Here is an 18,669-nt window from a genome sequence, read left to right on the forward strand (position 1 = left end):
TTTAATGACGAGATAAAAGTAAAATCACATCATAACAAAATGAGACGGTTCAAGTTATAATGTGGCAAACTAAAAATACGCTAAATCATATAAAGATAAATTGTAATTTTTTCTTAAAAAGGAGAGAAAAAAAATAATTTGCGCACTTATTTAAGGTCTCGAGAGCAAGTCATGCATAATACAACATCACATACGGTAGTTCAGTTGATTAATTAGTTAATTGGTTTTTTTTTTTTCAATACAAAAATATGTTTTAAGCGACGCTGGTGTTAAAAATTTAAAAAAAATTGTGATTAGAAAAGAATTATTTTAAGGAACCATTTATTTTTTAGTATTTGACTATTAGCACTCAAAATATGATTTGAGCTAGCTCAAGAGGCAGTGGACACTACCCTTTTGAGAGAAATGGAACAAAAATCTAATAAAAATTTAGGGTAAACTTTAAATATCATTCCTGTGGTTTCGTACTTTTTTATTTTAGTAGCATGTGGTTTAAAGTGTATCAAGTTAGTACCGTGTGGTTTCATTTTTTTTTTTTTGTCAGCTCCTTTGTTAGTATTTAATTAAATTATATACAAAAAACTTCAGATATCCTATCTAAGTTTATCTAATATTTACTAGTTTTAATTTTATCACTAATTTAACGAAAAAAATTAATAAACTAAATAATAAAAAGAGAAAAATAAAATTATAAAATACTAAATTGATATATTTTAAATTTCGAGATATTAAAATGAGAAAGTATGAAACCATGGAGTGGTATTTGAAGTTTTCCAAAAATTTATTCCCACCTTGCTTTGGAATTCGCGCGCATATAAATGGTCTCGTCAAATCCCCCTCTCTCTCTCTCTCTAAAGTGGCCAACCAAGTGGACAGAAAAATTTAATGTATCTTTGCTATTTATTATTGTCTAAAATATATTTAATTTTTAAGTTATCCTAGCTATACACCTCATCTGGAATGTATGATCTATCAGATCGTTAGTACTAATTATTAATTACAAAAGCTCAAGATATTAGAAATACGTAGCTAATTTATTTAAAGCGTATAGATACAGCGCTCGCACACAGGTCTCGATTGTGACTTAGCCTCTACCATCCTAATATCATTTCGAACATTATCGGGCTCAATCCAACCTCACATCATTTTGAACATGACTTAACTTAACCTGATCTTCCACTATAAGATAAAATACTAGTCCCTTTTAAGACAACATGAACTACACCTCCCCCATCTAATGGGTCGAGGTGCTTCACTTGTCACATAAGCATAAAATTTACGCCCAAATGGGATGTATCAGTAGAATTTAGCTAAATTTAAGGAAAGGTTTCAGTTTATTCCCATGCTATTTAGCGCATATTTAATTTGATACCTTGTAGGTTGATATGTTTCACTTTACTATTCTATGATTTTATTTTTATGCTAGAATTTATAAATCACTGGATAAAGAATTAATATAACTTACAAACCACAAGGTGGCAAATTAGTGCATTTTACTAACCTATATTTACCTATAGACAAATAATAGTATTTTACTAACCTATATTTTCTTATAGCTGCCCTTTTGATCCATGAAATATATCAATTTAGTGTCCTATTCAACGACAGCTTTAACGGCAAAATAAAAGTAAAAATGAAAATGAAAATGCGCTAAAATCATTAGGTACCCAAATGAAAATGCGCTAAATCACAATGGGCCAAAATGAAGTTTTCCCTAAATTTTATAAAATCACAAGAATTTTTTTTTTTGACTAATCCTGGTTCTCTTTCAGAATTGGAGATAGTTTAGGGGGTTTAAAGTGATAACCAAAAGAGAAGGCAACTTAGTTCAAAGAATCTATCAATTTCATTTTTAATGGTAATAAGAGTTCACAAATCGACAATTATGCCGAACTTCCCCTTCAATACCAGTAAGAACATTAATATTCCCCATCTTAATAATTGACTCAGTATAATGCTGAAAAAACAGTTCTTGATCTTCTGCATAAGCCCACACCAGACTCAGCACGCTTTCCTCGGCGTCCTCCTCGGACGCGAGCGCGTTGTCGCTGTGCAACAGCCCCTCTCCGCGAAGCAGGTTTATGTAGTACAAGTTGTCGAACCGCCGCGAGGTCCTCGAGTCGAGGGGGACGACCTTGTCGTCCCCTCCCGACTCCGGGCATATTGATCGGAGGATGTGGAAGAAAATCGAGCGTCTTTCGTCGTATTCTTCGTTCAAGGGCAGGCCGTATATTCGGTCCTTGAAGCTTACGCACCGCGATCTTCCGATCGTGTGGCTACCTGCAGGTGACAAAGTTTCAAGGAGGTTACACTTGGGAACTGTTTTAGTTGCACATAGTTATGTATGCAGCTCCAACTTCAGTGTTTATTTTGATGCATTTCAATTCAACTGCTGTAGTTGCGACTACACGAGATAGTTCAACTGCAGCAGTCGGAACTCTGAACTAGGGATGTCAATGGGTATGGATATCCGAAATTTTATTCGAACCCGAATCCGAATGAAACGGATATGTCCGATGGATATGGATATGGATATAAAAAATAAAAACCTGACGGATATGGATTCGGATATGGATTTTGATTGTACCCGACCCGAACCCGAACCCGACCCGAACCCGAATTTATTTTGTATTATATATAATATATATATATAAAAATTTGATGTTATATTTGAATTTGTATTTTAAAATTTTAAATTTAATATAATATATTTTGAAATATTGAAAAAAGAAATAATTGTTTCGGGTTCAAATTTTCAAGTTCGGGTTCGGGTTTCGGATTTTTGGTCGGGTTCGGGTTTGGATATGGATTTTTAAAATCCGTCGGGTTCGGGTTCGGATTCGGGTCTTGGGTTTGGAGTCGGGTTCGGGTTTGGATTTTTAAAAATCCGCCCCGAATCCGACCCGTTGACGTCGAATTTTTTTTATAAATAATCCTATCAATTTTTATAATTGTAAAAATAATTTTTTTAAAAAATAGTTATAAAAATAAACCTCTAAATACGGTGAATAATACACCGCATTCATAACTTCTCATTAGAAGTAGAAAAAGAATAAAAGCGGTGAATGGTTCACCGCTTTTATCATCGTAGAAATATAGAAAGAAGTGAGAAAAAAAAAGAAAGCGGTGAATGGTTCACCGCTTTTAAAAGCGGTGAATCATTCACCGTTTTTATAAGACTATATTTACAAATAAATATTTAACAGGCCTATTTTTAAAATAAAATTTTAGAAAAAGACTATTGCACTAAAAAACCCGTTGACGTCTCTACTCTGAACTATGCCCAAATTGGCCGTAATTCCAACTACATCACTCGGAGAAAGTAATTTTAAACAATCAAAGAGTAATAGTCAACGGAGTTGTTAACTTCCAAAGAACCCCTTACAAAGCTGATGAAACAACGCTAAGTGAAATGAATAAAAGCTGAGAGTACGTCAATCAATAAATAAAAGTTGGGCAGTCTATTTCAAAATGGCAGGTCTCCCTACAATTTTATCTGAACAGTAATGCGGTATTAGTAGTAATCTGATTCACAGGAATCAAATTCATGATTATGTTGAAATAACTAGGAAAAATGCATAGCACAAATTAAACGCGCACTTCGTATCATGAGAATACAGATCTACTGGTTTTTCGAGCACTCCTATAATAAGATGCATGTTTGAAATAGGTAAAATTTTAGACAAAAGAAAAAAAGGGGTAAATTTTACCTGAGAGGCTAACCAAGTCAACAATGTCAAGGCCATGATCTTTGAAATTGGAGATGAGCATCTCAAGGGAAGAGTTTGGTGCAGGTATCATCTGATTTGTAGTACTAATACTCGCCGCCTTCAAAGAGTCCTTCCTCCCCAAGTACACATCCCAAGTTGGACCACCTCTCTATTGAAAAAAAGGAGAGCAAACGTTTTAGGGTTAATTAGCGCCCATAATTAGAACACTCAATTCCTATGATAAAAGGTTCAGATTAAAATTTAAGATCAAGGTTCAATAAATGAGGCTGCTCAACAGGGTGTGGTCAAGCCCCAGAGAATACTTTATTATCACTAAAACTAATACATAATGAATGAATAAACTAACTTTATGGTGGGGGTCGGTTGTCCACCAAACATTATAATAAGATATATCATGTTGGCATAAGTCAAAACATAGTAGAATAATAATGGTTAGAAGGAAACAATGGTCTACTGTTGAGCAACCATCAAATCACCCTCATCCCTGTGTATTTGAAAACCTTGGTTGTTAAAAGTAGTTAAAAAAAATAATATAAAAAAAGGAAAGGGAACGTTTTAGATTTAATTAGCGCTGATAATTAGAACAATCAATTTCTATGATAAAAGGTTCAGATTAAAATTTAAGATCAAGGTTCAATAAATGAGGCCGCACAACAGGGTGTGGTCAAGCCCCAGAGAATAGTTTATCACTAAAACTAATACATAATGAATGAATAAACTAACTTTATGGTGCGGGTCGGTTGTCCACTAAACCTTATAATAAGATATATCATGTTGGCACAAGTCTAAACATAGTAGAATAAAAATGGTTAGAAGTAAACAATGGTTTACTGTTGAGTAACTGTCAAATCACCCTCATCCCTGTGTATTTGAAAACCTTGGGTTGTTATAAGTAGTTAAAAAATTATTATTTTATTTGTCAGTAGTTGTAGCATAATTGGTAGAGACATGATCCTCCTCGAAGGTGGCCATAGTTTGGCTTCACATATGATTCTAGCATATTGTGACTAGTAATAGGTCCTTAATTGGCATGCAAAAAAAGAAAATAAATAACTAATTTTAGGAATTGGAAAATAAATAACTAATTTTAGGAATTGGTATTTTTGGTATTTTTATTTTTTTAAGAAAATGAATTTCATGCAAACAAATAATCCATGCAATATGGTTGAGGGAGGATTACATGATGGAGGTGGCCAAGGTAGCGGGAGGAGACACAAGATGCATACATGTGACTTCAAAAAAGGTAATTTAGTTTACCAAATGGAAACATAGGTTATGGATTCTCACATAACTAGAATATAAAATCACTCGGGCATCTATTGTACTGTCATTGTCATCAAGAATGCCACCAACCAGATGCCCCACAAGAAAAACCGCAACTCTTTTTATGTAGAACTTAAATCAAAAGCACTTTAGATATAACAGTAGGGATAACTTATTAGCACAAGTTTTCTCGTTAAAGAAATATGAGATTTCTTATAAAGGCTAAAACCGTTCCATGAAAATCTCGCCTCTAGCCGCAATGTGAAATTAACATCAAATTAGCATTTCCAGAATATGATATGTAAACAAAGATTACCAACTTATCTAAAAAGTTTTATGGATAACACTAACCAGATGAACTGCATCCCTTGCGGCGATTGCTAGAATGTCGGCACAAGACACTGTTAATGGGCACGCCTCCTCCAACAAAGCCTTTATAAAATCAATCACCTCAAACCCTCGCAACGAGTTCTTATTCGGGACAGCGTTCTTCTCGCTGACTATACCGTCTGCATCATCAAGAAGGACCGATGCATCGCACCCCTGCAAGAGGCAAAAAGCACTTTCCGTAATCAGCTCTAAAGTCTAAACACAAACTGTAATAGTCCGAACCAGCCTACTTAGTATAATCAGCTTGATGAAATGGTCTTTTAACCATATGAGGTCTGAATGCTCAAGCTTACTTTGCTGTGCCGCTTTGCCTAACTTCTTCTTTTGCTTTTAGCTACAGGAATCTCGAGTAGCGTGTTTGCAAACTGAAAAGTTTGGAGATCCTATCGGGCAGCAAGATGAAAAACGATACTAAGCCCTAAAAGCAGAAGCTCCAACTAGAGCTTACCATTCTGGCGATTTAACATAGCACGTCTCTTGCTAAAGCTACACAAAAAGTACTTCACCAAAGATTATTATACAATACAGGAGGGCCAAAGAGGCCCTACGACTGGTGTTCTAATCTTTATAAATATAAGGTGCATGATAAAAACTGCTGACACGATGAATGACAGACTCATAATATGAAAAGGAGACGGACCAGAACAAAGCAATCGTGGAAGTGAAGGCGGAGGAGGCCGGCGGCAATGCGCGGATCCTGATACAGCGCTCCCTCGACAGTATGCCTCACAATTTCCTCTGCGAGGGGGCATGACTCCAGGTAGTAGTATGGGGACAGCACACCATCAGCTCCAGCTAAGCTCAGAATAGCTAGTAGCAAGAAAATGAGTAGAAATTTAGCCATAGGATAGACTTAAAAGGATAAAATCAATGACAAGACAAAAGGGGGAGGTTTGGTTATATAGTGCAATACCCACAATATCCTTTCAAAGCAAGTTATAGATGACTCAAATCAGGCCCCAGCGACTTGCCAACAAAGAGTGGGTCTGAGAGGATATACCAACTCCAACCACATCTTTAACATATATTATGTTATTCCAGTTGTGTATATTATGTTATTCCACTGGTGCCTTCGCATGGTACAGGAATTTGTGAAGTGACAAGGGAATGGGTGAATCAGTGTTGGTCAAGACACATTAAGTTTTACCCTTATATTAATGTCAAATTAGATTGAATTATCCAATAGCTTTTATAGATAGGAGGATGAACTACTATTTTAGTCTAATGCAATCTATAGCTTTAAATCAGATAAATAATTGACAGTAAGAAGAGTCATGATTAATATATATATCCATCTAATGATGTAAGGAGGATAACTACTTGCTCGATTAACTATAAATTAAGTCGTGCTACTTATCTAATATACCATTGTGATATGAAAAACAACCACTCTATTGTCCTGTGTAGTCAAACTCTAGCTCAATATAGCCAAAACCAGGCCAGATACGCCCGTAGAACCTGATGTTACCTGAACCAGCCTCTTTACCAGCTCAGTTTTTGTTGAACCTAACATATTTTTGACAACTTGTTAAGCAGAACACTTCTAACATCCAAGTCAAACCTTCCAGTTAACTGACAATTTTAGTCAATATATATGGGTATTATATTGCAAACAAGCAACTCTTTTCAAGATATTCGAATAAGGACAGACCGGGAGAGGGAACATATTTCTTTTCCAGTGCCTAATTCTACCCTTTGCTGCTGGTCCTTTTCCCATTTAATGCAAATCTATCAAAACATTTACCTGAGATTCAACATTAGCAAGCCTACAAGATCTGAGAAGACACTAAGCAATTCAAAATGTGGTGTAACAAAATAATATTCTGAGATTCCAGGTGTAACAAAATAATATTCTGAGATTCAATAATCAATGTTTTCACATAATCCGCTTATAAATACTGTTCTTTCCTTCCTTTACAAAGAAATACAACAAGACTTTTTACATTTTTTTTTTTATACATTTCAAGTCAAAAATGAATGCTATACAGAGTCAATAGCAGTGAACAAGACAAGAAGACCAGGTAGACAATCATTCTTCTTGTTTGGTCTTTAACATGTATGTAAGTCTTTGGTGTAGTATGGTTGAGTGAGTTCGCTTGATCTTTACAATTTACAAGTCCCATAGATTCATCACCATTAACAATATTTACTGTAGCTAAAAACCCATGTTAGAGCTGAAGCAAAACTCTCTGCCGAGGTAATTAAGAGGCTTACCAGTGTCTGAATCACACACATGGGCCTCTGTCAAAAAAGTTGCCCCCTGCATCAGAAGTTGGGGCTATGTTAATGTTACACATGAAAAAGAGTTGTAACAGTTAGAAATTTTAATACCTTAGATAGTTCCTAATCAGAAGGCATCTAAAAAGGGTCTAAGACAACAAAAGAATTTTAATTCAGGCTGCAATACATTTCTCAAACTGCTCAAGTGCTGTCAGAATTATGGAGAATCTCCAACTCCTGAAGACTCTGTGGGCGCTTGAGAGAGAGAGAGAGAGAGAGAGAGAGAGAGAGAGAGAGAGGAGTGGTGGTGCAGCGACAGGAGGGCAGGGGTTAGTAACCAGACCAAGAACATACGAACTATTCTGACCGACATAATTATGAAATCTGCTACTTCGTCGCTGAATAAGAAAAACTTAGCCTTGTATCTGTTATTTGTTGTCTTTAACCCATTTGTTTAATAATTAAAACTTTATGGACTTCACAATAAACCTTCGTAGGATGCAATCCTATTTGTGAAGTTTACTACTTACAGTCTCCCAAATCACAACTCTTATTCAACTAAAATTATAGCTCAATAGTATGATTATCTGAAAGATGGCCTCATATATCCATTAAGAAAGTTGTGTATACCATTTCTTAAATCAGATTAATAAGTGATAATGATATGCACACACACAAAAAAAAGAGGTTAGATAATAGAGACAAAGTATTAACCTACAGGACAGAGCATGCTAAAAAAATGGGAACTTACTAGAAGTGTGGAGAAAAGATTCAAAGACTTGGGTTCCACTCAGTTTAATGTCAGAGATGCTCTATGGTACTCATCTTCCTTCTTTGTTTCTCCCTTTGATGTCAACTCTACTGAGATTGAACAAAAGCAACCAGGTCAGCTAGTAAAACTTCTGACAAAAGAAAACTGATTAATATACTATGTCAAATAATGGTTGGTCAAGAGGACTAAAATCAACTCTATTCATTGTTACAATAATTGCATATATTCTCCACCAACAATAACTAATCTTTTCTGACGACTGATTAATTAAGCTTGTAAATGTAACATAATAGTCTAGCTGTATCAATCATGCCCTACCTTTGGAAGTTGCAGGTAATATGAATCAAGAACCTGTATGCCCCACAAGAAGATAGAACTCTGCGTGAAATATTTATTATAAGGGTTATATATATATAATACAGAATTGGGCTGGAATACTATTAATAGTATTTGGACTCTTTTGCTATCGAGTTTTTAACCCTTGGATAAAAAATTGTAGGATTAGGAATGATAGTGGTCCCCTAGGGTTTAGTGGTGGTCCCCCTAAGGTTGAGTGGATGGTTGGTTGAATAGTATGATTTAAACGGTGGAATTAATTAAAGTGTAGATCTAACGGCTAAAAAATTGATAGCAAAAGATCCCAAATATTATTAATAGTATTCTAGCTCAACTCTCTCTCTCTCTCTCTCTCTCTCTCTCTCTCTCTCTCTCTCTCTCTCTCTATATATATATATATCAACCTGCAAAATCATCTCTATAATGTATACGTGTTGTTCCAAGTCTGAATTTTCACATATACCCCTCAACACTGCAGTTTCTTTTAAAATATCCTTAAGTTAGCAGTCATCCGAGCATGAGGTGATAGGTGATGTTGGTTTTCTACATGGAAAAATTATTTCAAAGGGGGGCTTTTTGTAGCCACAAGGGTATAAATGTATAAAAACTTTAAGGGTTTGGGAGGGATGATGTGTGTGTGTGTGTGTGAACTGTGAAGAGATGATTTTGAAGGGATTAAATAGTAAGGAATGCAAGAAAAGCTGCTTACCATCAAAATGTCAGAGGTACATCCCCTTCTTCTCCAGTTTGTGATTTGTTTATCAAAAAAGAAATCAATGATCATCAGCAGTAAGGACTCAAAAGGTCATCCGAGAGAAAAGGACCTGTTAAAGAAATGGATGTTTCACACATCTAACATCAATTATCAAGAAGCCAACAAACTTTAGAGTGCATGAAAGCAGAGATATCAGAAAATTCATATACAAAATATATTCTTCAAATGATTGTAGCTTCTGTCCAATATATCCTTATGTTGGAAGTCATTAAATTCACGAGGTGGAGTTGGTTTTCTAGTAGAAAAAGTTTTCTACAGGAGGGTAACTTCTGTAAGAACAGGAATATATATTGAAAAAAGAATTAAATTTTTGAACAACATCTAAGAAAATTCAGATTTCACTTAGCTATATATCTATATAAATAATATTGAAGGGTTTATACAACTTTAAGGAAACCTCTAAAATATGCATACATCGTTCTTTACCTTCTCCAGAATACTAGAACATCCATCGTCAACACCTCTTTTAGCCTGATACGGGTCTTAGTTCATCATTTATTTTACCAGGAAGATCAGGTAAAGCATTCAAGCTACTATCAATCCGTAGCTCAATCCAACCAAGTCTCCTCTCAAGTTTGAGTACGCCAAGATGCATTATCCGAACATCAACCTGAGCGAGCTTTGCAAAAGATCGCAGTAAAATGTAATAATCAGCATGTGCAACATAAATAAGCCTTCCATCTACTTTCTTCCTCTTGTAGTGAAGATAACCCTCAGTCCTCTTTTGAGCCCTTGGGGGCAGATAGTGAAACCCATTCTCTTCCATTTCTTGTTTCATCCTTTCTATTGCAAAACTCTTTGAACAGGTAAACCTCCCACTAGAGTTCCTGTGTGGTCTCTTTAAATCAAAGAATTCAGTTGCAGGTGCTTCATTGCTGGATCTCTTTCCTTTCAAACAAGAAAATTCAGCCTTTACGTCATCTTGCTGATTATCATCCTGTAATTAGAAGGTTAAACTAGTTACCGCATAAATTAATCATTTAATTGCATTAGTTCTCAATATTAAAGCAGATTGCCGAACTTGTAGTAATAGACATCCTTAGAAACCAAAGATAGGACGGCGTGCAGACCATTCCCATGAAAGGCATAAGAAAAGGATGTTGCTATTACCTCTTTCTTACTATATATATCCCACAATCTTTCTATTAGTGTCTCCTCATCATAAGATGTTGTTATTCCAGTAAATGCGACATCCTTGCAATACTTGAGATAAGATGGCAAGTCTTTTGCATAGTCTACAGCAAAAAGGCTAAAAAAATCAGGAGATATAATGTGTGGATAGCAAGTATAAGAGCATTAAATCTCACTATGACAACCGAAGCTGCTTAGTTCAATCATCAGAATTTTTGTATCCCTATCTAAATAACTTTATTTAGTTATATTGCATATAGTCTGCAATTAGATTGATTAATTTTTCAAGAGTACTTACAACATCATCGATTTGGAAATATCACAAAACACTCACTTCTTTTTAGCAGCAATATCTTGAATTGCTTTGAAGCAATACATCAGATGACTCATATAACTTGAACAAGCACTAGTCTCTACTTGGGTACACTATGAACCTTTATCAAATATGAAAATTTGGCACTGAAATGTAATAGAAAAAACAACATTTGAGTGATTTACAGTATACTTACCATGTCTAACGTTTATCTTGCCATATGCAGCTTCAAGAATGCTCAACAACTCTTTAGTTTCAAACTCAGAAGTTTTATTATCCATCAAGTTCTTTACTGTTGATGAATTTGTAGTCGATTGACATGCTCTAGAACCCTGATCTGCCACTCCAAGCTTTTGTCTAGAGCTCGAATTTGATTCATCCACATTTTCTTCAAATTGATGGCCACATGAAAGAGAATCAGCAATATCTGATAAACCCATTTCCCAAGTCCCTTGACCATGTATATTGTACAATATTCGTAGTGTTACTATTAATATTGACATCACACAAACGCGAGTTGGAAGCCTAGATGCATTACTGGACAACCATAATTCTGCAGGTAATGACCATTCATAAAGGCGGCAGGCATGCTGAAGAATTTTCTCCACCGGAAGAGACAGTTCATGCAAGTAGCGGCGGGCAATTGCATAAAAGTTTACTGAAGGGAGACGTAGGCCAATAGCTTGTGAAATCGAAGCGGCTGTTTCTTCTAACTGCCAAGGTCCGACAACCCTAATGGGCCTGAATAGAAACCTAGTACTCAATGGACAATCACTTGATGGAGTTCCAAGATACTTATCCAATTCAACAAAGGCAGTAAGGTAAGGAAGCTTTCCCTCTATCGCCCATTGATAAATATCGGTTGGTAGCACTGCCTCACGTGCAATATGGCAAACCAGAAAACAAATAGCCAGTGAGGAATATATAGGTATGGTCTTTCTCAATGCACGAAAGAAAATATAAATCACTCGCCGTCCATACGAATCATGGGGTTCCGACCTGTATTTCGCTCTGATGTGCCTAGAAGGTTTTCGTCGGTCTTCTGCAGCCGAAAGTAATAAGTCAATTTTAAATTACTAGCCCTTAGATAACAACCATAAAGTAAAGCACTTCTAAAATGTTAGGATGCTGGATATCCAATTCTATAGTTAGTTTAGGGAATAGCAGTGCAATTCACTCTTTCTTTTTCTTTCTTCATAAAAGAACTCGCACCCAAATATCTCAAATAGGAGAAAAATTCCACCTTGTTCACAGTTCTAAATTTTGGGATGTTGAATGGCCAATTTAATAGTTAGTCTAGGGACTAGTTAAGCAATTCACCCTCCCTTTTTCTTTGTTAATAAGAGAAGTAAAATATCTCAAATTCGAGCAAAATTTTACCTTGTTCGCCATGCCAAAATTTCGGAATGTTCAATCTCCAATTTAATAGTTAACTTAGGGACTAGTAGAGACTAGTAGACCAATTCACCCTTTCTTGTTCTTTCTTTACAAGCAGCCCCAAAACATCCCGAGCTCGAGCGAAATTTCACGTTATCCGCCATTCTAAAATTTTGGGATGTTGAATCTCCAATTTAATAGTTAGCTTATAGGGACTAGTAGTGCAATTCACCCTTCTTTTTTTTTTCTTTGCTCTATAGATTAGTATCAAAATATCATAAGTATGAGCAAAATTCTCACCTTGTTTATCATCCCGCGAAGGGGTGGCGGCCGCGGCAGCCTTGGACTCGGTGATCACCTTCCGCGCCCACCCCTTGTCGAGCACCTGAGACGCTGCGACGTAGCGGAGCCATATGGTCCCCGCGAGCCCGCAGATCAGCGGGCCGACTCCGAACTGCTCCACGAGGGCCTCACACTGGCGCTGCAGCATCACCTGCAACCCCTGCACGTACCGCGCCCGGATCGCCGCACCCGCCGCCTCCGCGTCGGCGCCCAGCCCCGGCCCCGCCCCTCTCTCTCTCTCTCTCTCTCTCTCTCTCTCTCTCTCTAAAAACATGAGCTCCCCCGAAGTCCCTCGGCTCCTCTCCTTCCTCCTCCTCGAACGCGTACGGCCTCTCCCCTTCCCCCTTTCCCCCTCTCTCCTCCTCCTCCTCGTCGCCGCTCTTCAGGGAGGCGACGGATCGGGCGAGGGAGCGGAGGATATCTTCGCGGGAGAGCTTGGGGGCGGAGGGGGTGGCGGCGGCGGCGGAGGGGCGGGAGCGGTGGTGGAAGAAGCTGTAGAGGGCGCCGCGGCCGGAGCCGTCGCCGACGACGTCCTCGTCGGCGCAGCCCGTGTCAACGACGTCCTGGCTCTGGGATCCGCAGTGGCGGCAGTAGTAGAAGCCGTCGTCGCCGCCGTCGAACTCCGACGCGCCGCACCCGTCGCAATGGAGGACGCGGCGCTCCCCCGCCGCAGCCGCCGCCGCCATGGGAGCCGCGGCGGAGGAGGGGAACGGGGAGCTCCATGGAGGGTTCGCCATGGGAGGACGCGGAGAAGAAGAAGACGACGACGACGACGACGAAGAAGGGTTTATTGGGGCCGCTTTTGTTAAACCGGACCGGTTTGACGAACCGGTCCGGGTCAAAGAAACAGCTCGGTTTATTCCTGTTCAAGATATTGATTGGGAATTTGGAATAGGAAGAATTGTTTGCTTTTGGTGAAAATTGTATAAAGACCCCTCTACTGTAGAAATTCCCTCTACTGTAGAAATTTTGAAATAAACCCTTGCTACAATATGGTTAAAATTATCAAATGTAATAAAATTATTGACGAATTTTAATTTATTTATTAAAATGTACCCTTTTCAAAAAAATCAAAGGCCAAGAGTGTCTCCATTAAGTTGAAGGGGGTATTTGAGAATGACGAATAGTTGAGGGGTCTCCATAAATTCTTTTTTGCCAAAATAAAAGTTGAGTTTTCATTCCAAATATCCTATAGTTGAAGGGTCTCCGTACAATTTTACCATATTGCGTAGCAATTTCTAGTACATCACCTTCTCCAAATATCTACTTGCGTTTTTTTAACAACCAAAAAAAAAAAAAAAAAAAACTCTACCATTTTTTTTGTTCTTTGCGTTAGATTCTTTGGAGATTCGTACGACGAAACCCTAGTTTCGTGATCGAGAAGTACTGCGTGGATCCTCGTGTTTCGCTGCTATGGTACGTGAATCCTTCGCGCAGATCGTCCTTAATCATCGAGGGTTTCGGATGCTTGTTGTGTTTCCCCAAACTTTTCGTGAATTTGTGATTATATGATGAGTTTAGAGCGTTTCGGTATGAATTGGCACTGAGAATTGCGGGGTCTGATCGATTTTGACATGGATTTTGGTAAATTTTTGCTTGGATGCTAGATGTATGTTAGTTTTGTTGGTAGGAAGAGGATCTTACCTTGTTCTTACTGGGATTCAATAAAATTAAAGTTTCGGATCACGTATAAAGATGTAAACAAACAAGTTAGATTATTTATATGGTGGAATTTGACTCGATATGAACCAGCATTAACAATTGGGGTATTTGTTCATTTTTTATGTGGATTTGATTTGGTATATAGCATTGGTAGAGAATGTTGGTTAATTTTTGCTTGGAATGCTCTACACTTTATAAATGTTGTTAATACTCTATACATGTTAATTTTTGCTCAGAATATATGTTCATCTTGTTAAAGGAAGAAAATGTTACTACTTGTGATTCATTGAAAGAAAACTTTTTTTTTTTTTTTTTTTTTTTTTTTTTTTTTTTTTTTGGTCGAAAGAGCCAACAGGCTAATTTATTAAAAGCAAAAACCGATTACACTTTGCGCAAAAAGACTCTACCTGCAGAGTCTTCAAAAAGTATCCTAACAAAGTTTATGGGAAGGTCACTGGTAGGATCAAAAACCAGTTTACTTCTTGAATTAAGCGCATGACTTGCTAAATAATCAGCGGCCCTATTGGCTTCACGATATATTTTAACAAAAATACACTGCTGCAAATGCTTCGCCAGAGATGTGCATCGGTCAATGATATTTTGGAGTCGCCAAGGAGGTTCAATCTGTGAACTAACATAAGAGAACAAGTTTTGAGAGTCTATGGTGGAATTGGGGCATTAAGAATTGAGAATTTGATCATTTGTGATCTGGATTTGATTTGGTATACAACATTGGTAGAGAATATTTATCATCCAAATGCTGCCTATCATAGTATGATCCATACTTAGCCGAGTAATTAGATGGCCTTTTAAAGCTTAATATACTAACTAATACATAATCCTAGGTTCCATTTGGCCCAACTAAAGCTTACGCTGAAGTAACTACTCGAGTAGAACTGTTTGGAGAAGCACTAATAGCGTTTTCCATTGTAATCTTTTCACTGCAGCAAAGAAGAAGTTTCAAATTAGAGTTTATATTTATTGGGCCTAAAGGGTCAATTTAGGTTCCCGTGAGAGAGAAAGCTCTAGAATCCTTGTTTGCTAAATGCTCTTTTGCTTTCTGAAGTAGATAAGCTGCTCTAATAGCAAGCTCATCTAAAGGTTCCAAGTCCTCTGATTTAACAATCTCAGGTAAAATCTCTCGGATTGGGCTCTTTGTGCCTTGTGTAGGATAGCATGCTAGTGAAGTATTATGGTGTAACAGCATAGTAGCATACTGCTTCAGTTAGAAGGCAAAAACCTATTGGACTAACTTATTAACTACAATGGTTATTGTTCTAAATGCTGAGCAGTTAAACAAGAAAAAAGGAGCTAGGTTAAAGTAAAAATGTCGTGCAGATATAGGATTTAGTTGAAAAAAGAAGAAAAAAGAAATAGCACACGTGTTAAGTAGGATCATCATCATCATGAATTAACTGCAGTAAGATGGTTTGATATTTATCCTCTATTGATAGTAGCAAGAAGTCCACTTGAAAAGTGAATCAGAATGCAATCAAAGTCACCCTTAACTAGGGAGCAATTTTTAGGTCTAAGGAGGACCTTATTGTCCTTGATTGATGAATTTTCTATCAAAAATTGATGGATCTATTACTTAGAGCCTAGGTTTTGATGCATACAGTATATCCTTCCCTTAATCTTTGATATATTGCATAGTACGGCTTGTCAAAGGAACGTACTGATTCCATATAGTACATCCGTTCGTCATTGTTCTCCTACAAAATCCAGAATCAGTATTTTAACTGAAATTTATTTACTATTGAACCTTTCAGCCTTTATGTATAGTTTTTGGTGCTTACCTTGCATAATCTATTTGTTACAAGATTGAATCATGTCAAATGTTCTCGGAACATTAGTAAAAGCACATCCTTTTGCAGTGATCAGGGATGGTACATGGAATGATATATATATATATATAGAGAGAGAGAGAGAGAGAGAGAGTTGAGCTAGAATACTCTCAAAAGCATCAAGGGGGTGGTGCTTTTGAGTTTTTAACCATTGGATTGGGAGATGTGGGGTTGAGATGATGGTGGCAGGTGGTGGTAGATGGTGGTAGGTGGAATAGTATTTGATCCAAGGGGTATTAGTAATTAAGGAGTATATCCAAGGGCTAGAAACTTAAAAGCACCAAGGTGTTGGTACTTCTAAAAGTATTCTAGCTCAATTCTATATATATATATATATATATATATATAAACCTTATACATTCAGCTCTCATAATATTTTGGTAGGTACAGACCACACGGCAGGACACATTTATTCCGACCTATATGTTTGTAATAGGAAAATAATTTTCTAATGACTTTATTTGTCCATACTCGTCCTTTTGTTATGATGCTCTGGGAAACTGATTGAGCATTTATATGCCAGGCTTTAGCCTGTTGATCTATTTGACGTGCAAATTTGACGCTTTAGTGGAAGATCATATAAGCAAACAATGGGGCGTCTATCACGGAGTATGGCTGTTTGTTTGCACAGCGGGAAACTCGCCCTTCTGGCAATTCTGGTCTCTGGTGGGATTGTATTGCAAATCTTGGTCCGTACATCCCTGTTCTCAGTCTCAGCTTTCTATTGCTGATTATAGAAACATTGATCGTTATAACTTACCGTTTCTTATTTCAGGCTTGTGCTTTATACAATAACTGGTGGCCAATGCTAACAGGTGATTCATTTACTTTTTTTCCCTTTTTTTTTCCTGGCAAAGTTCCTGTTTATTCTAAACAGAAGTAAAAGTTTTACTAATAATGGTGCGTTGATCTTGTCACAGTATTGATGTACTTGATTCTTCCCATGCCCTTGATGTTCTTTGTTGGCTCAGACAGTTCCTCAATAATGTCTAGTGGCGGCGACGGGTTAGTACTTCATTTTCCCAGATCTCTTTTCATATTAAGGATCTTTTTGTCTTGCTTGGTGTGCTTTTGAACATTTGCTGTTCGGAGAACCTCTAACTGCTTTTTTTTTCACTAGAATCAGTTTCTCACTTTCTGCAAATACTCCGGCATCTACTTTTTTTTATTAGCGAAGCTGTCTAAGAAGGCAGGTCAAATAGAAACCAAGGCTGAGCAAATTTTAGCAATTTTATCTGCGATTTTGACCTTGATTTGAAATTCTAATTTCATCCTCACATATTCAATTATGACATTCCAGTTCCTGACGTTTCTTTTGCATAACAATTATGAGCCCTTTTGTCATAGACTGTCTTAAAAAGATGCCACGGTGGCAGCACCGTCGCTAGACTTTGCTTAATTAATATTGGAACTTTGCGAATGAATCTGAAGGGGTCAAACTTTGGGGTTATAAATGTTAAAAGCCAAACTGCGGGGATGAAATTTTTGTAATATCAAACCTCAGGGACTAAATTCGCACAGTGTGAGCTTCGAAGGACGATTCAATCAGGGTCAAACTCCAGGGCTACACTTACTTATCAACCAAGGATTTAAGTGCCGTGGTACGGGATCGTGCCTGAAACTTGCCGGCACGGTGCATGCCGAGCCGTGCCGATGCGTGCAAGTCAAAAAAATTATCGTGTGCCGACATATAATAGCATGAAATATTTATTTTCTTTAGCAACAAAATATTCTAACTATTTATTATGTCTTTTTATCACATCTTTTGAACTTTATTGAGGAAATTACTTACTAATTTAAAGAATAGAGAGTTTTGAGCTGTGTCATCGGCACGAGATCTGTATCGTGCCGGTATCTTGTTGGCACGGTACGGCACGGTGAATACCGCCCATGCCGACGGGCATTTAAAACCTTGTTATCAACCCTTCAAATTTATTGTGCTAATTCATGCGTATCTTTCGTGCGATGTTATGTTTTACCAGATGGGTGAACTTCACAAAGTTCTTGACGGGGGCCTCGGTGGTGGGGAGCATCGCGATCCCCTCCATCCTAAAGCACGCAGGTATCATCGGATGGGGGGCGCTGTCGATGGAGCTCTCGTCTTTCGTGGTCTTCGGCGTGGCGATACTGTGGCTCCTTCAGACGAACCGCGAAGAAGAGTACAGCATGTTCTGAGCTGTAGGTTTCCCACGGTTCACGTTCCATCACGCACCATTCTCGATACCTTCTATGCTGCAATCTTTTTTTTTCTTTCTTTTAACTCGATGATTCTGCTGTAGCTGCCCGATGTACATATCTGAATTGTTGATATTTGCTGCATACGAGGACCTCATTGATGTACTTTTAGAAATATTGTTCGCAGGCAAATTCTAAATGCGTTGTGGTGACACTTGCGTTGATAAAGAGAGTGTTTCTTTTGTCTTTGTTTGTTTTTGTGTAGAAGCTATCGGAATATTTACGGACTCTTCTATACGAGTAATCCAACATATTTTTTTTCTTTTTGCAATAAGTAG

The 18,669-nt window shown here is 37.5% G+C and overlaps 3 protein-coding genes across 7 annotated transcripts; 1 reads left to right on the plus strand and 2 right to left on the minus strand.

Annotated features, from left to right (window-relative positions):
• LOC109727354 (peroxidase 20) lies at positions 1,824–7,009 on the minus strand. The gene is made up of 4 exons (XM_020257451.1): positions 6,025–7,009; positions 5,346–5,537; positions 3,711–3,879; positions 1,824–2,280 (listed from the first exon to the last, which is right to left on the minus strand). Exons 1-4 carry the CDS (start codon positions 6,226–6,228, stop codon positions 1,853–1,855), a joined length of 993 nt encoding a protein of 330 aa, XP_020113040.1. The 5' UTR covers positions 6,229–7,009; the 3' UTR covers positions 1,824–1,852.
• LOC109727353 (TATA box-binding protein-associated factor RNA polymerase I subunit B) lies at positions 6,096–13,558 on the minus strand. 4 transcript variants are annotated; one of them, XM_020257449.1, is made up of 10 exons: positions 12,934–13,557; positions 12,609–12,878; positions 11,128–11,973; positions 10,598–10,722; positions 9,914–10,424; positions 9,422–9,536; positions 8,356–8,465; positions 7,599–7,644; positions 7,036–7,112; positions 6,096–6,194 (listed from the first exon to the last, which is right to left on the minus strand). In XM_020257449.1, the coding sequence occupies exons 1-5, from the start codon at positions 13,385–13,387 to the stop codon at positions 9,954–9,956; spliced, it is 2,166 nt and encodes a 721-aa protein (XP_020113038.1). In that variant the 5' UTR covers positions 13,388–13,557; the 3' UTR covers positions 6,096–6,194; positions 7,036–7,112; positions 7,599–7,644; positions 8,356–8,465; positions 9,422–9,536; positions 9,914–9,953. The 4 variants fall into 4 exon arrangements, with proteins under 4 accessions (XP_020113038.1, XP_020113037.1, XP_020113039.1 ...); XM_020257448.1 differs by lacking the exon at positions 7,036–7,112 and adding an exon at positions 8,695–8,754 and having other exon boundaries at positions 6,100–6,194; XM_020257450.1 differs by lacking the exon at positions 7,036–7,112 and having other exon boundaries at positions 6,100–6,194; positions 11,128–11,970; positions 12,934–13,558.
• Positions 13,791–18,657, plus strand: LOC109727185 (vacuolar protein sorting-associated protein 55 homolog). 2 transcript variants are annotated; one of them, XM_020257145.1, is made up of 5 exons: positions 13,791–14,066; positions 16,680–16,845; positions 16,932–16,971; positions 17,077–17,161; positions 18,139–18,657. In XM_020257145.1, the coding sequence occupies exons 2-5, from the start codon at positions 16,747–16,749 to the stop codon at positions 18,329–18,331; spliced, it is 417 nt and encodes a 138-aa protein (XP_020112734.1). In that variant the 5' UTR covers positions 13,791–14,066; positions 16,680–16,746; the 3' UTR covers positions 18,332–18,657. The 2 variants fall into 2 exon arrangements, with proteins under 2 accessions (XP_020112734.1, XP_020112735.1); XM_020257146.1 differs by having other exon boundaries at positions 13,918–14,066; positions 16,725–16,845.

The sequence above is a fragment of the Ananas comosus genome, linkage group 22 (genome assembly GCF_001540865.1).
Source record: "Ananas comosus cultivar F153 linkage group 22, ASM154086v1, whole genome shotgun sequence".
NCBI lineage: Eukaryota > Viridiplantae > Streptophyta > Magnoliopsida > Poales > Bromeliaceae > Ananas > Ananas comosus.